The sequence below is a fragment of the Trichechus manatus genome, unplaced genomic scaffold, assembly GCF_000243295.1.
Source record: "Trichechus manatus latirostris isolate Lorelei unplaced genomic scaffold, TriManLat1.0 scaffold00011, whole genome shotgun sequence".
Taxonomy (NCBI): Eukaryota; Metazoa; Chordata; class Mammalia; order Sirenia; family Trichechidae; genus Trichechus; species Trichechus manatus.
Window position 1 is genome coordinate 28,481,556 of NW_004443947.1, and position 16,013 is coordinate 28,497,568.

At 46.0% G+C, this 16,013-nt stretch overlaps 1 protein-coding gene across 1 annotated transcript; it reads right to left on the reverse strand.

Annotated features, from left to right (window-relative positions):
• Positions 1-6,470: 6,470 nt before the first annotated feature.
• SAP30L (SAP30 like) lies at positions 6,471-15,485 on the reverse strand. The gene is made up of 4 exons (XM_004371274.2): positions 14,610-15,485; positions 10,503-10,625; positions 8,221-8,319; positions 6,471-6,710 (listed from the first exon to the last, which is right to left on the reverse strand). Exons 1-4 carry the CDS (start codon positions 14,805-14,807, stop codon positions 6,582-6,584), a joined length of 549 nt encoding a protein of 182 aa, XP_004371331.1. The 5' UTR covers positions 14,808-15,485; the 3' UTR covers positions 6,471-6,581.
• Between the last annotated feature and the right edge of the window lie 528 nt (positions 15,486-16,013).

Genomic DNA, 16,013 nt, shown 5'->3' on the forward strand with positions numbered 1-16,013 from the left:
CACTTTCAAAAACACTAGACCTCAGGTGATCTGATATTTGATAGTCTAAAGGCGTATGCTGAAAAAAAAAAAAAAAAGTCTGGTTCCTGGTGAAGCTTCTGCTCTAGAGCTACGTTTAAGATGTGGGTTCTTCCTTCCATCAAAACCAATGTCTGTGGATCCTCAAGGGATGTCTACTGCAGCAGGGGTCAGTCAGTTTTGGGGAAGCTTGGGGATGAAGTACCTGTTTGGGGTTCCGTGTGTGAGGGGGTCAAAGGATGGCTGGGAAGCCCTCAGTGGTTAGATATAAAAGAATGTGATAGAGGAGTGAAAATAACTACTTACATTGTAGCTCAAATAAAGAGAACATGTGACAATCGGAACTTCCTTTGCTTTCTAATCAGCTCAGGCGTCCTTTAAGGGAGGAGCTCAAGTTCAGATGGTGTCCTTCAGCTATAATCCTGGGGCTCCTGGTGAGATCCAGGATTCCCCTGGCCCTGCAATGCCTCATGAAAAGTCACCCTCCACACTGTTTACAGGGGAGTGGAATGAGAGGGTGAGGATGGTGGTAGGGGGAGGACCTGTACTTTTTAAACCATGCTGTCTAAAATTTTAGAGTTGGCGTGTATTACTACTTCTATTTAACTAATATGATAAAGGAAAATACCCACTGCATTTCTTCCCTTTTGTTTTGCTGAGGAAGAGGTGTGGCAAAGTGGCAGTAGTGACACATGGGACACGGAGGCGTGAGTCTGAGGGTGCCTCTGCTCCTGTCGAGAGCAGTGTGAGGCCAGGCAAGGGCTTCATCACTCTGGGCCTGAGGGACTTCCATCAATATAACTCTGTCACATAGCCCAGGCTTCTCATACTGCAGTGTGCCCATGGGGACCTTGTTAAAATGCAGATTCTGATTCCACAGAAGAAGGATAAGAGAGGGGGGCAGAGATTCTGTATTCAAACAAGTGCTCAGATGATGGACCAACTTTAAATAACAAGGCGCTACTACAGGTGAAAAACGCCAGTCCACACAGTTAAAAATAAGTTTTTGAGACATTTAAACACTGGGATATTTACATAAAGGTCTGGATTTCCAGCTCCCCTTGTCAAATCACAAGACCTAGCCACGTGGGCATCCTCAATCCAGTTTACTTAGTATTCTGACTTTACAGATGAAGAACCAAGGACCCAGAGAGTGAAGCTACCTGCCCAGGGTTATCTGGTACACCACGTGGCCGTTGGACCCCACACTCAGGAGACTGACTCCAGTCGGTCTCTTCCCATGGGGAGGGAGTGGGAGAGCAGGCCGAGAACCTAGGCCCAGCCTTCTGTGATTCTAAACTCACTTGCAGTGGAGGGAACTGGAGGGGGAGTATAGGTGCCAGTACTTGTTGTGGGGAAGAAAGACTACTGTCACCAATCTTCGTATTACACAGCCAGGGGCCAAATGTGGAAATGGAAGCATCTGAATTTCGTGTGGACATTCAAACGGAAAAACAGAGCGTGTCTCTTGTTATTCATTCAGATCTTTTATTAAGAGTGAAAGTTGGGCCGTCCCATCTGTGTGATATTACAACATGAAAAGTCACATACATACTAAGAAGACCCCACAGAATTGAGAGCCTTTCAACAGTACAGAGCCATAGGTTACAAAAATCAAAATACAAATGATCTCCCAAATTTGGCAGGAAATAAGTACAATAAGAGGAAGCCTGGAATGGAAGGGCACTTGCTTTTCAATAAGGCAGTTAAAAAATGAAAGAAAATGGAAAAGAAAAAACCCAAAAACAAACTCCCCAAAATGCACTCTGATGGGCATAACGGACAATAGAAATGTAAAACAAGGGATCCTGTACAACCCTTTGTCATTGGCAAAGATGTGTTCATTAAGTGAAGCAAGCAAATGGATTGTGTGTAAAGATGCAAGCTAGATGAGAGAGCTGATTGTAGACATTTTTACCTTAAGAACGGGTCCCACCTTGCCACAGGGTCCACCTCAAAATCCTTCCCAACCATAAAAGCAGAAACAGTCTGTAATAAAATGAAAGGGAATAAAAACGCACCCCTAAGGCACGCTGCTTTCCAGGGCATGACCTTGAACTCCGCTGTCCTTCAGCTGACTGCCTAGCTCAGAAAAGGGACTGTGAGGCTGGAAGTCGCAGGGCAACAGAACTGGGTCTATCCAAGCCAGGGCCAAGTGAATTACACAACCTCAAAGGACTGTCTGAAAAGCTGAAGTCTGACCAAAAGATCCCAGACCAACCCCATTCCATGACAATTTGGATTCTAGGACAACCCTTCATCTCCCACCAGGGCTCCTGCACCCTGATCCTAGGCTAGATCCGTTCTCCCCTAACATTAGTTTGGCAAAACTCAACTGGGGGTCTTTCCTAATCATTTCACTCAACCTTGAGTTCTGCAGGTCGGTTCACAGTCCTAGAGAGCCAGTTCGGCCTTGGCAAACTGCTCAGCTGCAAGGTCTCAAGAGTCTGAGGGCAGCTGATTTCAGACTGGACTGAAGAAACAGCCTGCCAGCTGGACAGTGATGAGAGTGCTGGACAAGTCAGGAGAACTAGAGGTCAGTCTAGACACGTGGAACTTCAGGCAGTGCTTTTTCAGTTCTAGTTTCCCTATCTCTAAAAATGGATGATTGGACAACAACATCCTTAAGGGGTTTTCCAGCCTGAAAATACGGCATTTCTCTGAGACTGAGGCATGTGGTTTCCTCCTTAAATTCCTAAGCTTTGTTTTCTCAATAAAAACTGCGTGAAGTACTTGTAGGAACTGTATTAAGGTACCGGCGGCCCTTGGCAGCTACGGAACCTTTAAACTCCACATGGAGCAATGTTAACATTGAAAAATCTAGCTGAACTTTTTCCTAAGTGAGGCTATCAACATCAATTTTTGTGAGGCAGCACAGAACTAAGTCCTGTCAGGTTATTTTTTTAGCAGGCTGATAACACCCTTCCCCCATCCCAGTCCACCAGCTTCAGCAAGAACAAGTAAGTACAAGCAGGCTGGTGGGGTCCCTCAACATTCTCCAATAAGGAACTAAATGGACCAAAACTCGGGAAGAACAGTCTTGTGTCAGACACAAGGCAAAGTGTGCCTATTTCCTAGCTGCTCCTTTCCAAATGACAAATGCTATGCCCTGAGACTGCCAGCACTTAGGTCATTGGCCAAGATGAACAACTTGTTTCATGTGGCCCAATGAGGCGTAGACTAAGACGGAAATTACAGAGAACACAGAAAAAAGCCAGAGGTTTACAAAGATAGAACAGGCTTCCCCAAGAGGTAGTGAGTTCTCTGTCCTCAGAGGTGTTTAAGCCCAGACCTCTGGTGGGATAGTTACAGGCAGAATGCAAGCACCTATAGGGAGACTAGATTAAATGACTTAAAGGCCCTTCCCCACTTGGATCTTGCCATTGTATGACTGAGAGCCTTCAGATGATTTCCATAATGCAACCACTCTGGGATCCATACATGGGGTAGCCTATTTCAAAAGGCAAGACCCCCAGAGTAGGTTCCCTCTCTCCCCCACCTTCTCCCTTCTACCTGGCAGTTGCTCTGCAAGATATTAACAAAAAAGTTCCCACAAAATAAACAGCCGAAATGCCAAGGTTAGCTGCAACATACCAGCTGCAAACAATTATTATCTGTTCTCTGAAACGCTAGCAGTGACTATTTAGCTATTACAGGAACATCTAACAACTTGGCGGATGTAACGCATAAGTGAAATTCCTCTTTATTTTACAACACCGGTCTTGAATCCTTTGGTTTTCAATATTTCATGGGATTCAGTTATGATCTTTTTCACATGCCATTGCCAGACTAAGAGTTTGTTCATCGAAATGAGAAGTTGTCCGTTTGTTTTTTAAAAACCTTATAACGAAGCAAATGAATGACAGGATATTGACGTTTCCATGTGACCACCTTCAGGCATATGAAAGAATCACATCAGGCCGGAACTGAGGCAGGAACTGTACTCTTTAAGGAGACAACAATACGAGATCTAGATTTCATATTCCAGTTTTGCCCAGGAGCACCAAGAGGAGAGAAGGCAATGCTGCAACGTTAGAGGTGGAGAGAGTGGAAGAGTCCTTGACAGATGGTATAAAAACGCAGGCAGCCGAGATGAACACTGCTTTCCCAAAACCCCACTGCTCCCTGAAGCCAGACCCTGTTGCTCTGGAGGTCTGGCCCTTTCTCACAGGCAGAAGTTTTGTGGCCACAGACTAAGGCAAGTGGTTTGATGAGAGAACAGATTTCTGCACATGAAAAAAACCTAAGTTCAGATAGCTTTGTCTTTTCTATCTCCTGAACTGTTTTCAAAGAATGAAAAGATACCCACAAACTCCCCTTTCGAAAAGCACCTTTCTTAGAGGAAAGACGGCATGGGACTTGAGTGCACACGGCATCTGGCTGAAGGTGAAAAGTTTCCCCAGGCTTCACTTAGGAACAAAAGTATCTTACAGACACACTTGAACAGATGGATCCTAACACCACGTCTTCTTGTAAAGAAATGTACTGCTGTCTCAACTGGGAAAACAGATTTGCTGTTAAAGAAACATGTCTGCCCTGTCTGACAATTTTGGTTTAAATATTAGAAAGATACACTTTATTCTTCTGTAAGACATGGACATTTTCAGAGAAAACACTCCACCCTGGCAAAGTGGGCTTGGTGTTTGACTCCTTCAAAGCCTTTCTAACTCAGCCTGTCAGGAAAAAGCACAAATAAACTCCATATCTTTGACCCTTCTGGATGCCTGCATCAGCATCCTTGAGCCATAAGTAGTGAGAAGATCTCAAAATACACACTGAATCTGAATGATTGAAAATACCTTGATTGAGAGCACCTTGACCTGCCCTCCAGAACCAGGAGGCATATTGAAATAAGATCCCCACATAGTCCAGAGTATATTCTATGTACATTCATTTACACATATTTAAAAAGGCAGCAATCTGCTAAGCATGCATGCTGAACACTGGTGAAAGCTTGGCCGCAATTGGACACACCGTGTTTTAGTTCGTGGTTGCCCTGTGCCCATCCACAGAAGGCATGCACTCTGCTCCAGGGAACAGAGACCTCCAGACACACTGCCACCCTGCTCCACTGGGATTTCAGTCCTGACTTCTGTGTGTTGGTGCTGAGATTAAGCCATCTAAGAGACATTAAAACTCTCTGCCAGCCCTGGCTGCCCACTGCTCCTTTTATTATTTAAGGCTTAAGAAAGAACTCAGAATTGAAACTGAGTAGGAAAATGACACTTTTGACCATAATATACATCAAGACGGTCAGAAATTTGAACCCAAATAATTTTCTTTTTCTCCCACTCCCCTACCAATACCCTCTGCCCCTCAACACCCTGATTACACAATTTTGCAAAAGCGTACTTTTGGGTATAAAGCTTTGTTTTTACAGGATACTTTGGCTCTGATATAATTAGATAGAGGAATCTGACTTTTTGAACATAAAAAAAATCAGGTATTAATACTTTCTTTAAAAAATAATTTTAGCAATCTTTCCCCCTAATGGGGAGACAAATTACTCACAAATATGAGCATCAGATAGCACCGGCCTTTGTTGCTCAAACCTGTGATTTGCTGCTGACCTCAGAGCCTGGGGGTCAAGGCCAGCCACACTTTCTATCCCAGAGCTTGACTTCTACATGGTCCTTGGCTGCATTCTTGGTGGTTGTGAACTGAGAATTAATAGTTCTGAGACATTAGCCCCAAATCACTAAACATTTCTGTTTGTCAAAGCATTTACTTCCCAGGAGAATGGCTGAAACTGTAATATGTAATTTCACCCCAAGAGTGAAGCAGAGAGGGGTGTGCAAAGGATCGCATTTCCTGTGATGGTCTTTATATCAGTGTTTCTGGAACCTCGACAAATACAGCTTTGTACATGCAACTGCCCTGAAGTCCTCCTTTGATCTGAAATCTCTCTGTTGGGCATCAGGGCTCCCTCCATACTCTAGCAGTTAAATGGCAAGAACAGAAATGGCAGAGTCTCAGTAACTAGAGGTGTGAAGCAGCTGTTACAAGGCTGGCACTGTCAGTGACAGCTCAATTAACCAACAAATACTGACTGGGTGCCTACTCTGACAAGGCACAGGGCGATGAGGGGACCAGTGTCAAACTGATTCGCTGATAAACTACAAAGCCTGCAACAAAGGGGAACATCTGCATCCCCAGTGGGCAGCGTGCAAGTCAAGATTTGGGTCTGCTCACGCACCTCTGCCTTCAATTGTACCTCACTGCTATTCCAGGGCTAAGTCTCACATGTGGCAGCCTGGTATTACAAGGTGACAAGCAAAATATTTTTTATCCCACATTTCCAGTAGAATTGACTTAATGCTTTGTTAAATGCTGCAATACATAGTTATTCTTTCAATCTTTTTATGATTCAGTTTTTTTAAAGAAATTCTTTCTATATACATGCTGAATCATGAGAATATAATCCTCCTGACCAAAAAGATTTACAGTATTCATCAAACTTTTTTATTTACAATAAAATTTAACAGTCTTCATGGGCTTAATGGTAGCTGACATCACCTGTGCATTAAGCATTATACTTCATGCCTTTAGGATGTGCTTCACCCTCACTCAAGCTGTTTGCCACCCTCTGATTTCTGATCCAGTCTACTCTTGTTACTCTTCACCATGTAGATGAAGTAGGCGAGGGTCTCCTTTTCATTCACAGGTATGTTCCTGAAGTGTCGGCTGACAGTCTACATGGGGGAGAAAAACAAGAGTGCTGTCAACCATGTACAAATCAGGGCTACAAACTGTGCTAATGGTGCTTCCCAACTACAGCGAAATCCCAGCAAATGAGCAGGAAGTACTGCCAAGAGCCCAGAATGCCCTTCTCTCCCAGGGGTTTAGGTGGTGTGGTTTCCAGGCTTCCAAAAGAGGCAATTTAACCCACAACACTCCCAAAGTGCAGTTCTATTTCCATGAGCGCCAGCTGTCCACATGGCATGATTTCATGCTCACCCCCACGGAGGGAAAGATGGGAACTGCTCTGGTTGGCAAGCTGCCATCATACCCTCTCAGGCCCTGGAACTGGGCAGAAACTTATCTTTTTCAGTTGTGTCAAATGAACAGCCAACTGAACAGACAAAAGTGTTTGAGTCCAGGAACTCCTCTAAATAGTACACAACTGCCTCTTGTGAGATATATCAGATTTGAAAGCAAACTCATCATTTACTACATATTCCTGCACTTAAAATTTTTTTTACGAGTCTCCTCTTGCCTCACCTGATTCTATCCCTTCCACCAGGGGTGAACCTTGGCAAATGGCAATGCTATCTTAAAGTAGAAAAGGCTTGTGTGCGCCTATGTTTCATCTAACCATTGGTGAAGGAGAGGTTTAAGAAAAATGATGGATCAGTGAGAACGCTCATTGGAAAGACCAAAACAATCCCAGCTATGAGCCTTTAGGGAAATCTTTGAATGAATGGCTCGAGGTGGCTGGGACAGACTAAGAGAAAGAGAGAGAAAACCTGAAATAGAGTGGTTATCTCCCATCTGGGTAGTACGATTGCATTTTTCTTTTCTCTGTTTTTCAAATTTTCTACAATATGCAGAAAAACACATGAATAAAAAAGGGATGACAGTGTGTCCACAAACATGCCAACAGTGCAGAAATATTAAGCCTGGCTGTCAAGATATTAAAAAAATGGACAGTGGAACATGTTTTTTTCCCCACCTCTGAACCATGTTAAGGACTCAGGGTAGGAGAAAGCTTTCTTGGACTCCATTCATTATAACAAGTATACTTCCATTACCAACATCTGCATAAAAGACATCAAGGAAAAAATCAAAGAAAGAAAAATAGTCCCGCAGGATGTTAGCAAAAGTTTTGAGATGATTAACCTGACACATCTGATGTATACAAAGGACACATCTATAAGGAATTACGCAAAACAAGGTTTAAGCAAAAGAAAACTCAGGACTTGGAATCCTGATATTCTAGGCCTGACTCTGTCACCAACTTGCTGTGTGATTTTAAGCAAGTCATTTCTTCTCTCTGTGCCATGGTTTCTCTTCTAGAAATGTGCCCTTCCAAGTCTAAAAGCTATGGGATTCTAAATTATCAACAGAGGGAACACGGAGTTGTTCCAGAGGTACAGAGGGGATTAGGACTAACATACACACACGGCAATAGGGGAGAATCAAAGTCCACCATCAGCAGCACAGTGCTCACTCTCTTTTTAGACGGCAATTTTGTTCACCTACTTCTGCTAGCTGGGCCTTATTGAAGCCTGGTCTGGTCTGCAATTTGTAGTGTCGTTTATAACGTCGTAGAGTGTTCACCTGCAGCTGGAATAGATCAACCTAGAGAGAAGAGAAACACATTATCCATCACCCAGCCAGCCAGGACTCATCGACAGCCCACTGTGTGCCTAGCACTACACTAGGAGGGGGTGGGAGCGGGAGGACTACCAAAAAAGTCTTAGAAACGGTCCTGTGAGGACTAGTATCTCCCTGGGGAGACAAAACTAACAGTAAAAAAGAATTCTGGTGGGGTGGGTGGTCCCAGAAGGCAACTGGAAGAGGTAAGAGAGAGCAGGGTTTAGAAGAGAGGCAGGGTTTAGAAGGCATGAGGACAGAAGGGAATGAGGGAAATCATGATTGCTGAAAGTCAGGAGATGAACAGACAAGCTAGGGGGTCACAGGCAATTTGGTTGGGCTGAAAAGGTGAGACTGGCAGTATGTCTTGAAAAGCAGAAGGAGTCATCAGAGGCGATGGAGGGTGATGTTTCAGGAAGATGGATCTGGTGGGGGTTTGTAGGGAAGACTGATGGGGGGGTGGATGGAGATGCTGTAGCAATGGTCCAGAAATGAGATGATGAAGTTGAGCTTTGGTGGGGTGGTGATGGGGGCAGGGGTGCATCAAGGATGAAGAGGAAAGGCAAAACCAGAGAGACATCCTGAAGGAAGATATGCCAGTACTTGGTAGCAGACTGGAGAGATGAGCATGAAGGATGGCAGCTGGAAGAACTATTATTCTCAAAATAATTCTTTTCTAGGCTCATCCTTCAGGCACTTGAATTCTTAACAGTCCTCCAGAGAAAGCTCAAAAGCTACTGTAGTGAATGCACAAATCAGCAGGTTACGGTCAGGGTCTCCACAGATGACTGGATAACAGAGGGAAGGGGACCCCTTTTGTTCTAACACAGGAAGAGAGGAAAGCTGCAGTCATGAAATATTGAAGGCCCAGAAAGTTGGGCTGCCTTTACCTGCCTCTAAAAGAGATGTTCTTGCTTCAAGCAGGTGGACAGCACTTAAAAACAAAATGAACGATCAATAGGAGGGACCAAAGTCTTTCACTCTTTTCAAAACATTCCTCAAAACTGTTTTTATGTGTGTGAAAAGCATTTAAAAATTGAATACATCCATTTCTTTATATAATAATAATAATGCTAAAGGCAATAGAAAGATACTGTAAACCAATGCTGGAAAAGGGGACATGAGGAGGGGCAGAGAAAAAGGGCTGTGTTTTCAAAGGTTTCCTCCACATCTGCAGACAAAGGTCTCCCTACTCTTTCTATCCCTACACAGTCATTTTCACTCTGAGTGCTAACAGGCAGTTGCCTTATGAAATATTCATGCATTAAATATTCAACGTACTCTACAAACGGTTCTTCTTTTGCTGAGTCTTAAGTGAAAACAATTTAGATAGACAGAAAATCTAATATTCCTTCCTGGAGCCTTGCTTAATAGACACTGGCACCTTGAAGGAAAGGCAGCCTTTTGGTTTGAGAAGCCTTGGTATCACCGTCTAGAGCAGTGGTTCTCAACAGGGGATGATTTTTGCCCCTCAGGGGACATGTGCCAATGTCTGCAGACTTTTTTTTTTAATTGTCATGACTCAGCAGGTGGTACAACTGGCATCTAGTATTCACTAGCCAGTGCTGTTGCTGAACATCCTACAACACACAGGACAGCCCCCCACAATAAAGACTTATCTGGCCCTAGTGTCAGTAGTGCCAAAGCTAAAAAACCCTAAGAAACTATAACTGACTATGGAATGGATCTATAAGAACAAGCCTAGACCAAGAATCACAGAGTCAGAGAGTGACAGAAAATCAGAGCTGATACGAACCCAGAACTTACACCCTCATTTTACAGACCAGAAAACAGTCTCCAACTTTAAAGGCAAAAACAAAGTTTTAAAAAATTTGATATTGTGGTTGTACTTAAGCATCTGTCAGGGGCTTCTTGAAGCAAGGCAGTGTGGCCTACTGGAAGGGGCAATGGACAGAGCATCCAGACTATATGCGTGACCTCAGGTCTCAATGTCTGTCTGTAAAATGATGGGGGCAGTTAGACCAGTTGATTTCTAAGCTTTCAACTCTCAGATTCAGTATTACTCTGATTCACACTTCAAATAAACTACAGCAAAGCAAAGGGGACTAAAATTACTTCTTAGCACAAAAAATCAGACCAGGCCAGAGGTAAGGATCAGATTGGAATCCATTCCTTCAGCTTCCCAGGCTGGTTATTTCAACCTTTACCTCAGGAATATCAGTGTCATGCTCAGGAGAATCTCCACCATCGTCACTTGTCTTCCTCTTCCTTTTATTTCGTACACTCTGGATGAAATTTTTGTGGAAATCGCAGATATATAGGTGCCTTACCTGATGGGAAGCAAAGCAAAGTCAGAGTCGTCGATTCCATGGAAAAAACAAGAGACATCTGTCGAATTATGGGCTCCTCTCCTTTGCAAAGCATTGGAAAGGTGGAAAGAAGAACAAGATGCAGGCCATGATTTCAAGAAGCTTATTGCTGAGTTGCTGCACAAGAAACACACAGAGAGAAAGCTAACACCACACTGGGTGGTGTATTATACCACTGAACGGGGAGGGCAAAAAATGGTACAGATTCAGCAAAGGGAGAGATCCCTGCAGCTGGGACGGTCAGAGTGCAGGTCCCTGATGAGAAGGGAGGATCTATCAGGTAGACAGGTAGCATTCCAGATGGGAAGGAGAGCCAAGATTTGGAGCATCAAATGAGGATGACAGAAGGGGTGAGTGAGGAGGCCCAGGGTTGACAGTGTTAATTGGGTGGGAGTGACTGCCCATGTCGGAGAGTGATGAGAGATTCAGAGGTGGGGAGGGGGTGAGAGCAGCTTGGAATTTCCTTCAGACAAGGTAGAGTCCCCCAAGGCTTTTGATGTAGGGAGTGATGTGACATTTTCAGAAGACCTGTAAGAATGATAAACTTATAGTGGGCTGGAATGCATCACCCTGAGGAGGAAAGCAGAAAAGAAGGATGGTGGTAATGGTATATGGGACATGCTATTTTTACATTGGCCAACAGTTACTATTGTAGGATAATAACGGTCTAAAAAACTTTATTTCTGTGTATCAATTTATAATTCTTGCATAACTTTACATCTGATCCACAGAGAGAAATGGAAAGAGATGCAGAAATTCTCACAAGGTGGAACCACATAAAAGGAACTGGATACTCCTGCTGACTTTCCAATATAGGCGGGGGGCATAATAGCAAGTGAAGGGGGCAACCGCAGCTAAGATGTGAGAAATATGCTTTTATTTAAGAACATAAGTACCGGGCTTGGCTGAGGAAACAATACAAAAACCTTACAGAAACAGAATGCCTGTGTAAATGATGTGGGATTATTGACACTGAAACAGATGTTGCACAAATGTTCTGGAGAGACTTCTAAATTTGAGTTTATTCCTTAAATTCTTAAAGACAGAAGTAAGCTGACAGGAAATCAGCATCAATTAATTCAAGGCTTTTCATGGAGAAAATATTGAAAACTATTTATTCAGATGAATAACCACTTTCATGTGGTTGGGTTAATGAGTCAGGAGTAGTTTTAAGGTTATACTGTGATGGTGTCTTGCAGACAGCAGGTGCTTAATAAATGCTTGTTGCATCAACATAGGCAGTCCCCTGCATCTAGATGCAGTGTAAGCCAGTAAAAGCCACCATTCAGATTTGGTTACAAATGGGCATATCTTTGCCAGATTCAACTCTATCAAAGGGCTGTCAGATACAGCACATGCTACTGTCTCAAAGAATCCCACCCAGCTGATGTAGATATTACCAGGCATGTTTTTTTCAGGGAAGAAAGCACACCCATGGCACACTGTACATCCCTGAGGGGAAGCCTGCCCTTTTTAGCTAGCCCACACGTACGCTCTGAGAGACTAACTGCTCCTCAAGTTCACAGAGTAACAAACTTGGCAGGAGGGCAAGACAGGTGATCTCCTAAAGCTTTGCCTGGGAGATGTCAGGTCAGCACACCAGAACAGTAGAATCCTAGCTGGAGAACTTAGGAATCACCTGTCCCAATCTCATTGTCTAGAGGGGTACACTGAGCCACCCAGAGTAGAGAAATGGCTTGGCCAAGGTCACCCAGGCCTTCTGACCCCTGGCATATGTCCTTTCCGACCCCAACATTTTGCTTTATACTATTCTCAACTTCCACTTTTCTCCAAGAAAAAAGAAAGAAAGAAATGTCAATTGGAGACATGTTTGAAAGCATGTTCTATCTTCTAATAAAGCACAAAACACGGCCAATGTCTACATATAATAAGTCAAATCACTTGAGTCAGATTTTTGGTACTGTTATTTTAAAAGTTTCTCTGCTAGACTCTTTTCTAATATAAACAAGCATTATTTCTCCATAACCAAACCAACATACTGATTTTGAGAAATTCCAGAGATCAGTGGCCTTCTGGAGGGGAGGCAGCAAAGGCTCTGGTATTTTTTCCTCCTCTCAATTTCCGCAACAGCTAAAAATTCTTGTAACACAGCAGTTACTTAAAATTGAATTCCTGCTCAAGCCTGTGAGAATGAAATAGAATCCCTTTCAGAAATAATGACTACACAACACCACCTTGAAACAAACTGTGAGTGATTCCACCTCGAAAACCTACACTTTCAGAAGCATTACCTTTGGGGAACGCTAGAGCTAAGTGCAGCTGCCTCTCTTCCAGGCAGTGCGTGTGAAATTATCAACATAGCTCTATGCAGGCTTTCCACTGGTCACTGGGTAAATGGAGCCCCAGTCGCAACAGCAAAATCATTCAGATCTAAGAGCATTCAAATGTTTAAAAGGACTAAAAACGTCTTTTTTTTAAGGACTGGAAAATATTATTGTTATAACGTGCTCAAGTAAAGGCTCCCAACAACCTGCACAGAAGAAGGCACATTCCAAGTGGATGGTGGATGAATTCATCGCTGTTCTAGGACGAAGCATTTTACTTCGACACCTTGCTGCCAATTATGGACCACCTTGGTGTCTAGACAGTTGTTTCCTCTCTGATGAATTCTATTCATTCATTCATAGAGATTTGTAGTTTAAAAAAAAAAGCCACTAGCTCACTCCCAATGATTTTAAAATAGCACCTTTCCATTCAAGAGCTGCAAATATATTATAATTGTTAAAATAAAACAATAACAAAGAACGAAAGCTGGGAGTGGGGGAGCTTGGAGGAAAGGGCAGGGAAGAGGTTTTCTTTATTAAAGACTTAATCAAGGCTTATGCATGGGACTTGAAAGTAACTTAGACAATGGGTTTAAGAAATTTATCAGCCTTTAAGGTCCTGTGTGACTTTGAGCAATGCCCCTTCCTATCTCTGGGCCTCAGAGTCTCAACTACAAAATCAGAAGTGACAAATGGTCTCCCTTACAGTTTAAAAAGCAATGGATGACTCTCTGATTTTCCCCAACTGTGGAGAAATATTGATTCTAAAAGCGAATGGATGTTAACCATCTAAGCTCTAAGCCAGTCAACCTGAATATTAAATACCCCCTTAACTCATTTCCAATTCCTAATCATGAAGAAGCCACTTAAGGCTTGCGGCAACAGATGTCAAACTAAAAAGTTCTTAACTGGTTGACAATAGGCACATCTTTAGAATTGTTAACTAGAAATGGTAAAATCACACAGTTAGGCACAAAACACAAGGCAATCTATTCCAATTTAAACCAACCTTTCACCCCTCCACCCTCACCCCCACGAAACAAAAAACAAAACAAAAACAAACGCACTTCTAAAGCGGCAACCCCTAAGGAAACTGATTTTTTTTTTTTCCTTCCAGTTACACGGACTCCTAAAACTTGGCCTTGGCTATTTTCTGCCACATCCTTGAAAAATCCATTTCCCCACAGCTGCCTGCGAAGCAGCGAGCTCGGTGACCCACCACACAGACTGAGACCGCGGCAGTCAGGGTAGTAACTGTCACCTTTCCTTTTCTGAAGGAATAACGAGGTTCCCAGACGGTGGGGGGTAAGCTGGAGAAGAGACGGGTCCCTTCATCACCCCCTCCCCAATACCTGCTCCTTTGTGGGACAACAAGATTAAGTCACCTCTCACGGCTCTAGTATCTAAACCAATAAAACAAGACAAAAACTGGTGCGTAACCTTCCCAGGCAGAAAGAGTCCAACCCCGGATTTGGGCACAATCACAGTCACGGCATGTCAGCACTGAAGCGGCCTTTGAAATTCCAAGTCCAACTCCTCGGCTTTGCAGATAAAGGGCGGCGAGGCCGGGAGCGGGGAGGGCCCGGGAGTCGGGACTGCAGCCCGGGCAGTGGCCGGAGCGGCCGGGCGCGGGGACCCTGACGGGGAGGGGCAGACTCACGCTCTTGTCGATGTCCAGCTTGAGTTTCTTCTGCGAGATGCTCTTCTGGACCCTCTTGCTGAAGGAGGCGTTGCCCGCGGGCCGGACGCAGCGCTCGCCGTCCTCGATGAGGCAGCAGCTCTGGCCGTAGCCCGGGGCGGCGGCGGGGGCGGCTGGGGGCCCTTCGCGGCTATCCTCCTCGGTGCTGAAGCCGTTCATCTCCCCGCCCCAGGCCGGCCCCGCTGGGGAAGGGTCCCCGGTAGGCCACTCCGCGGCCGCGCTCCCCGCGGGGCAGGTCGCTGAGGCCCCCGCACCCGAGGGTCCCAGAGTCAGTCTCCAGAAGAGGCGCTGCCCTGCCCTGCGCCCGGGAGGCCAGGCTCCGCTCCGCTGCGCTCCGGCTCCTTCAGCCCCCTGCCCAGCTTCTCCGGAAACCCCCTGTCTCCCCGCTCGAGGCACCGGGGCCGCCTCCCGCGGCTCGCAGGGCCCCGCCGGGGGTCACCCAGAGGCGTCTCCCGCCGGGGGCCCAGAACCGTCACCCTCCGACAGGGACGTCCGAGAGGGTGCCCCAGGAAGCAGCTGCTCCCCGGGGACTCCGAGCACAGGTTGCCAGGGGGTTTCGAGGGCCCCCGCCGGCTCCCGCCTTCTTTCGGCTGCCGGGCAAACTCGCCGCTGGGCAGCTCTCCCGGGGTAGCGCGGCCTCCCCGCCCGGGGCCCGGCCTCGAACCCGCGGCGCCAGGGCCCCGCGGCGCGTCCGGCCCGCCCCACCCCTGCAGCCGCTCGGCTGCTCCCCGAGTCCCGCAGCAGCCCCTGGTCAACCGGCCGCCGCCCGCCCAACGCACCGCACCACAACAGTTCACTCCCCCCGCCACCCCCCGCCCTCCGCGGGACAGCGGAAGTCCCGCCTCCGCAAGCCCATTGGCCTCGCTCGCTCTCTGGGCAGGGCCGCTGCCGCCGCTAGCGCGTCCCATTGGGCGCCACCGCCGCCAGTTCCCAGAGCCTGGCTACTTCCTGGACTCTGCTGGGATGGGTTCAAAGTAGAGAAAGTGGAAGAGGGAAGAGTTGCCGGGCGAGGGAGGAGGAGCGGGCCGCAGACTCTCTGGCCTTGGGGAGGGATGGTCAGCTGGAGCCTGGCTAGATGAAGAGCCATTCTCCGGGAATCGAGGGACAACATTCTGGGGCCGACATAAGTACAGACGGGGCGAGGGCGCCGAGGGAGAGACATGGGGGTAGGGACATATGAAGGGGGGACCTACGGGGTTTAGAAGTACTGTCATGAAAGGGACAGACTGGTAAACGAAAGAGACGGGACCTGAAGACTCGCACACCGATGGGAGGTGGGGTGTGTGAAACAGGACAGAAAGCCAATCATGTCAGGAAAGACAGAGGGACAATCCCGTTATAGACACGTGGAAAGAGATGCGGGGG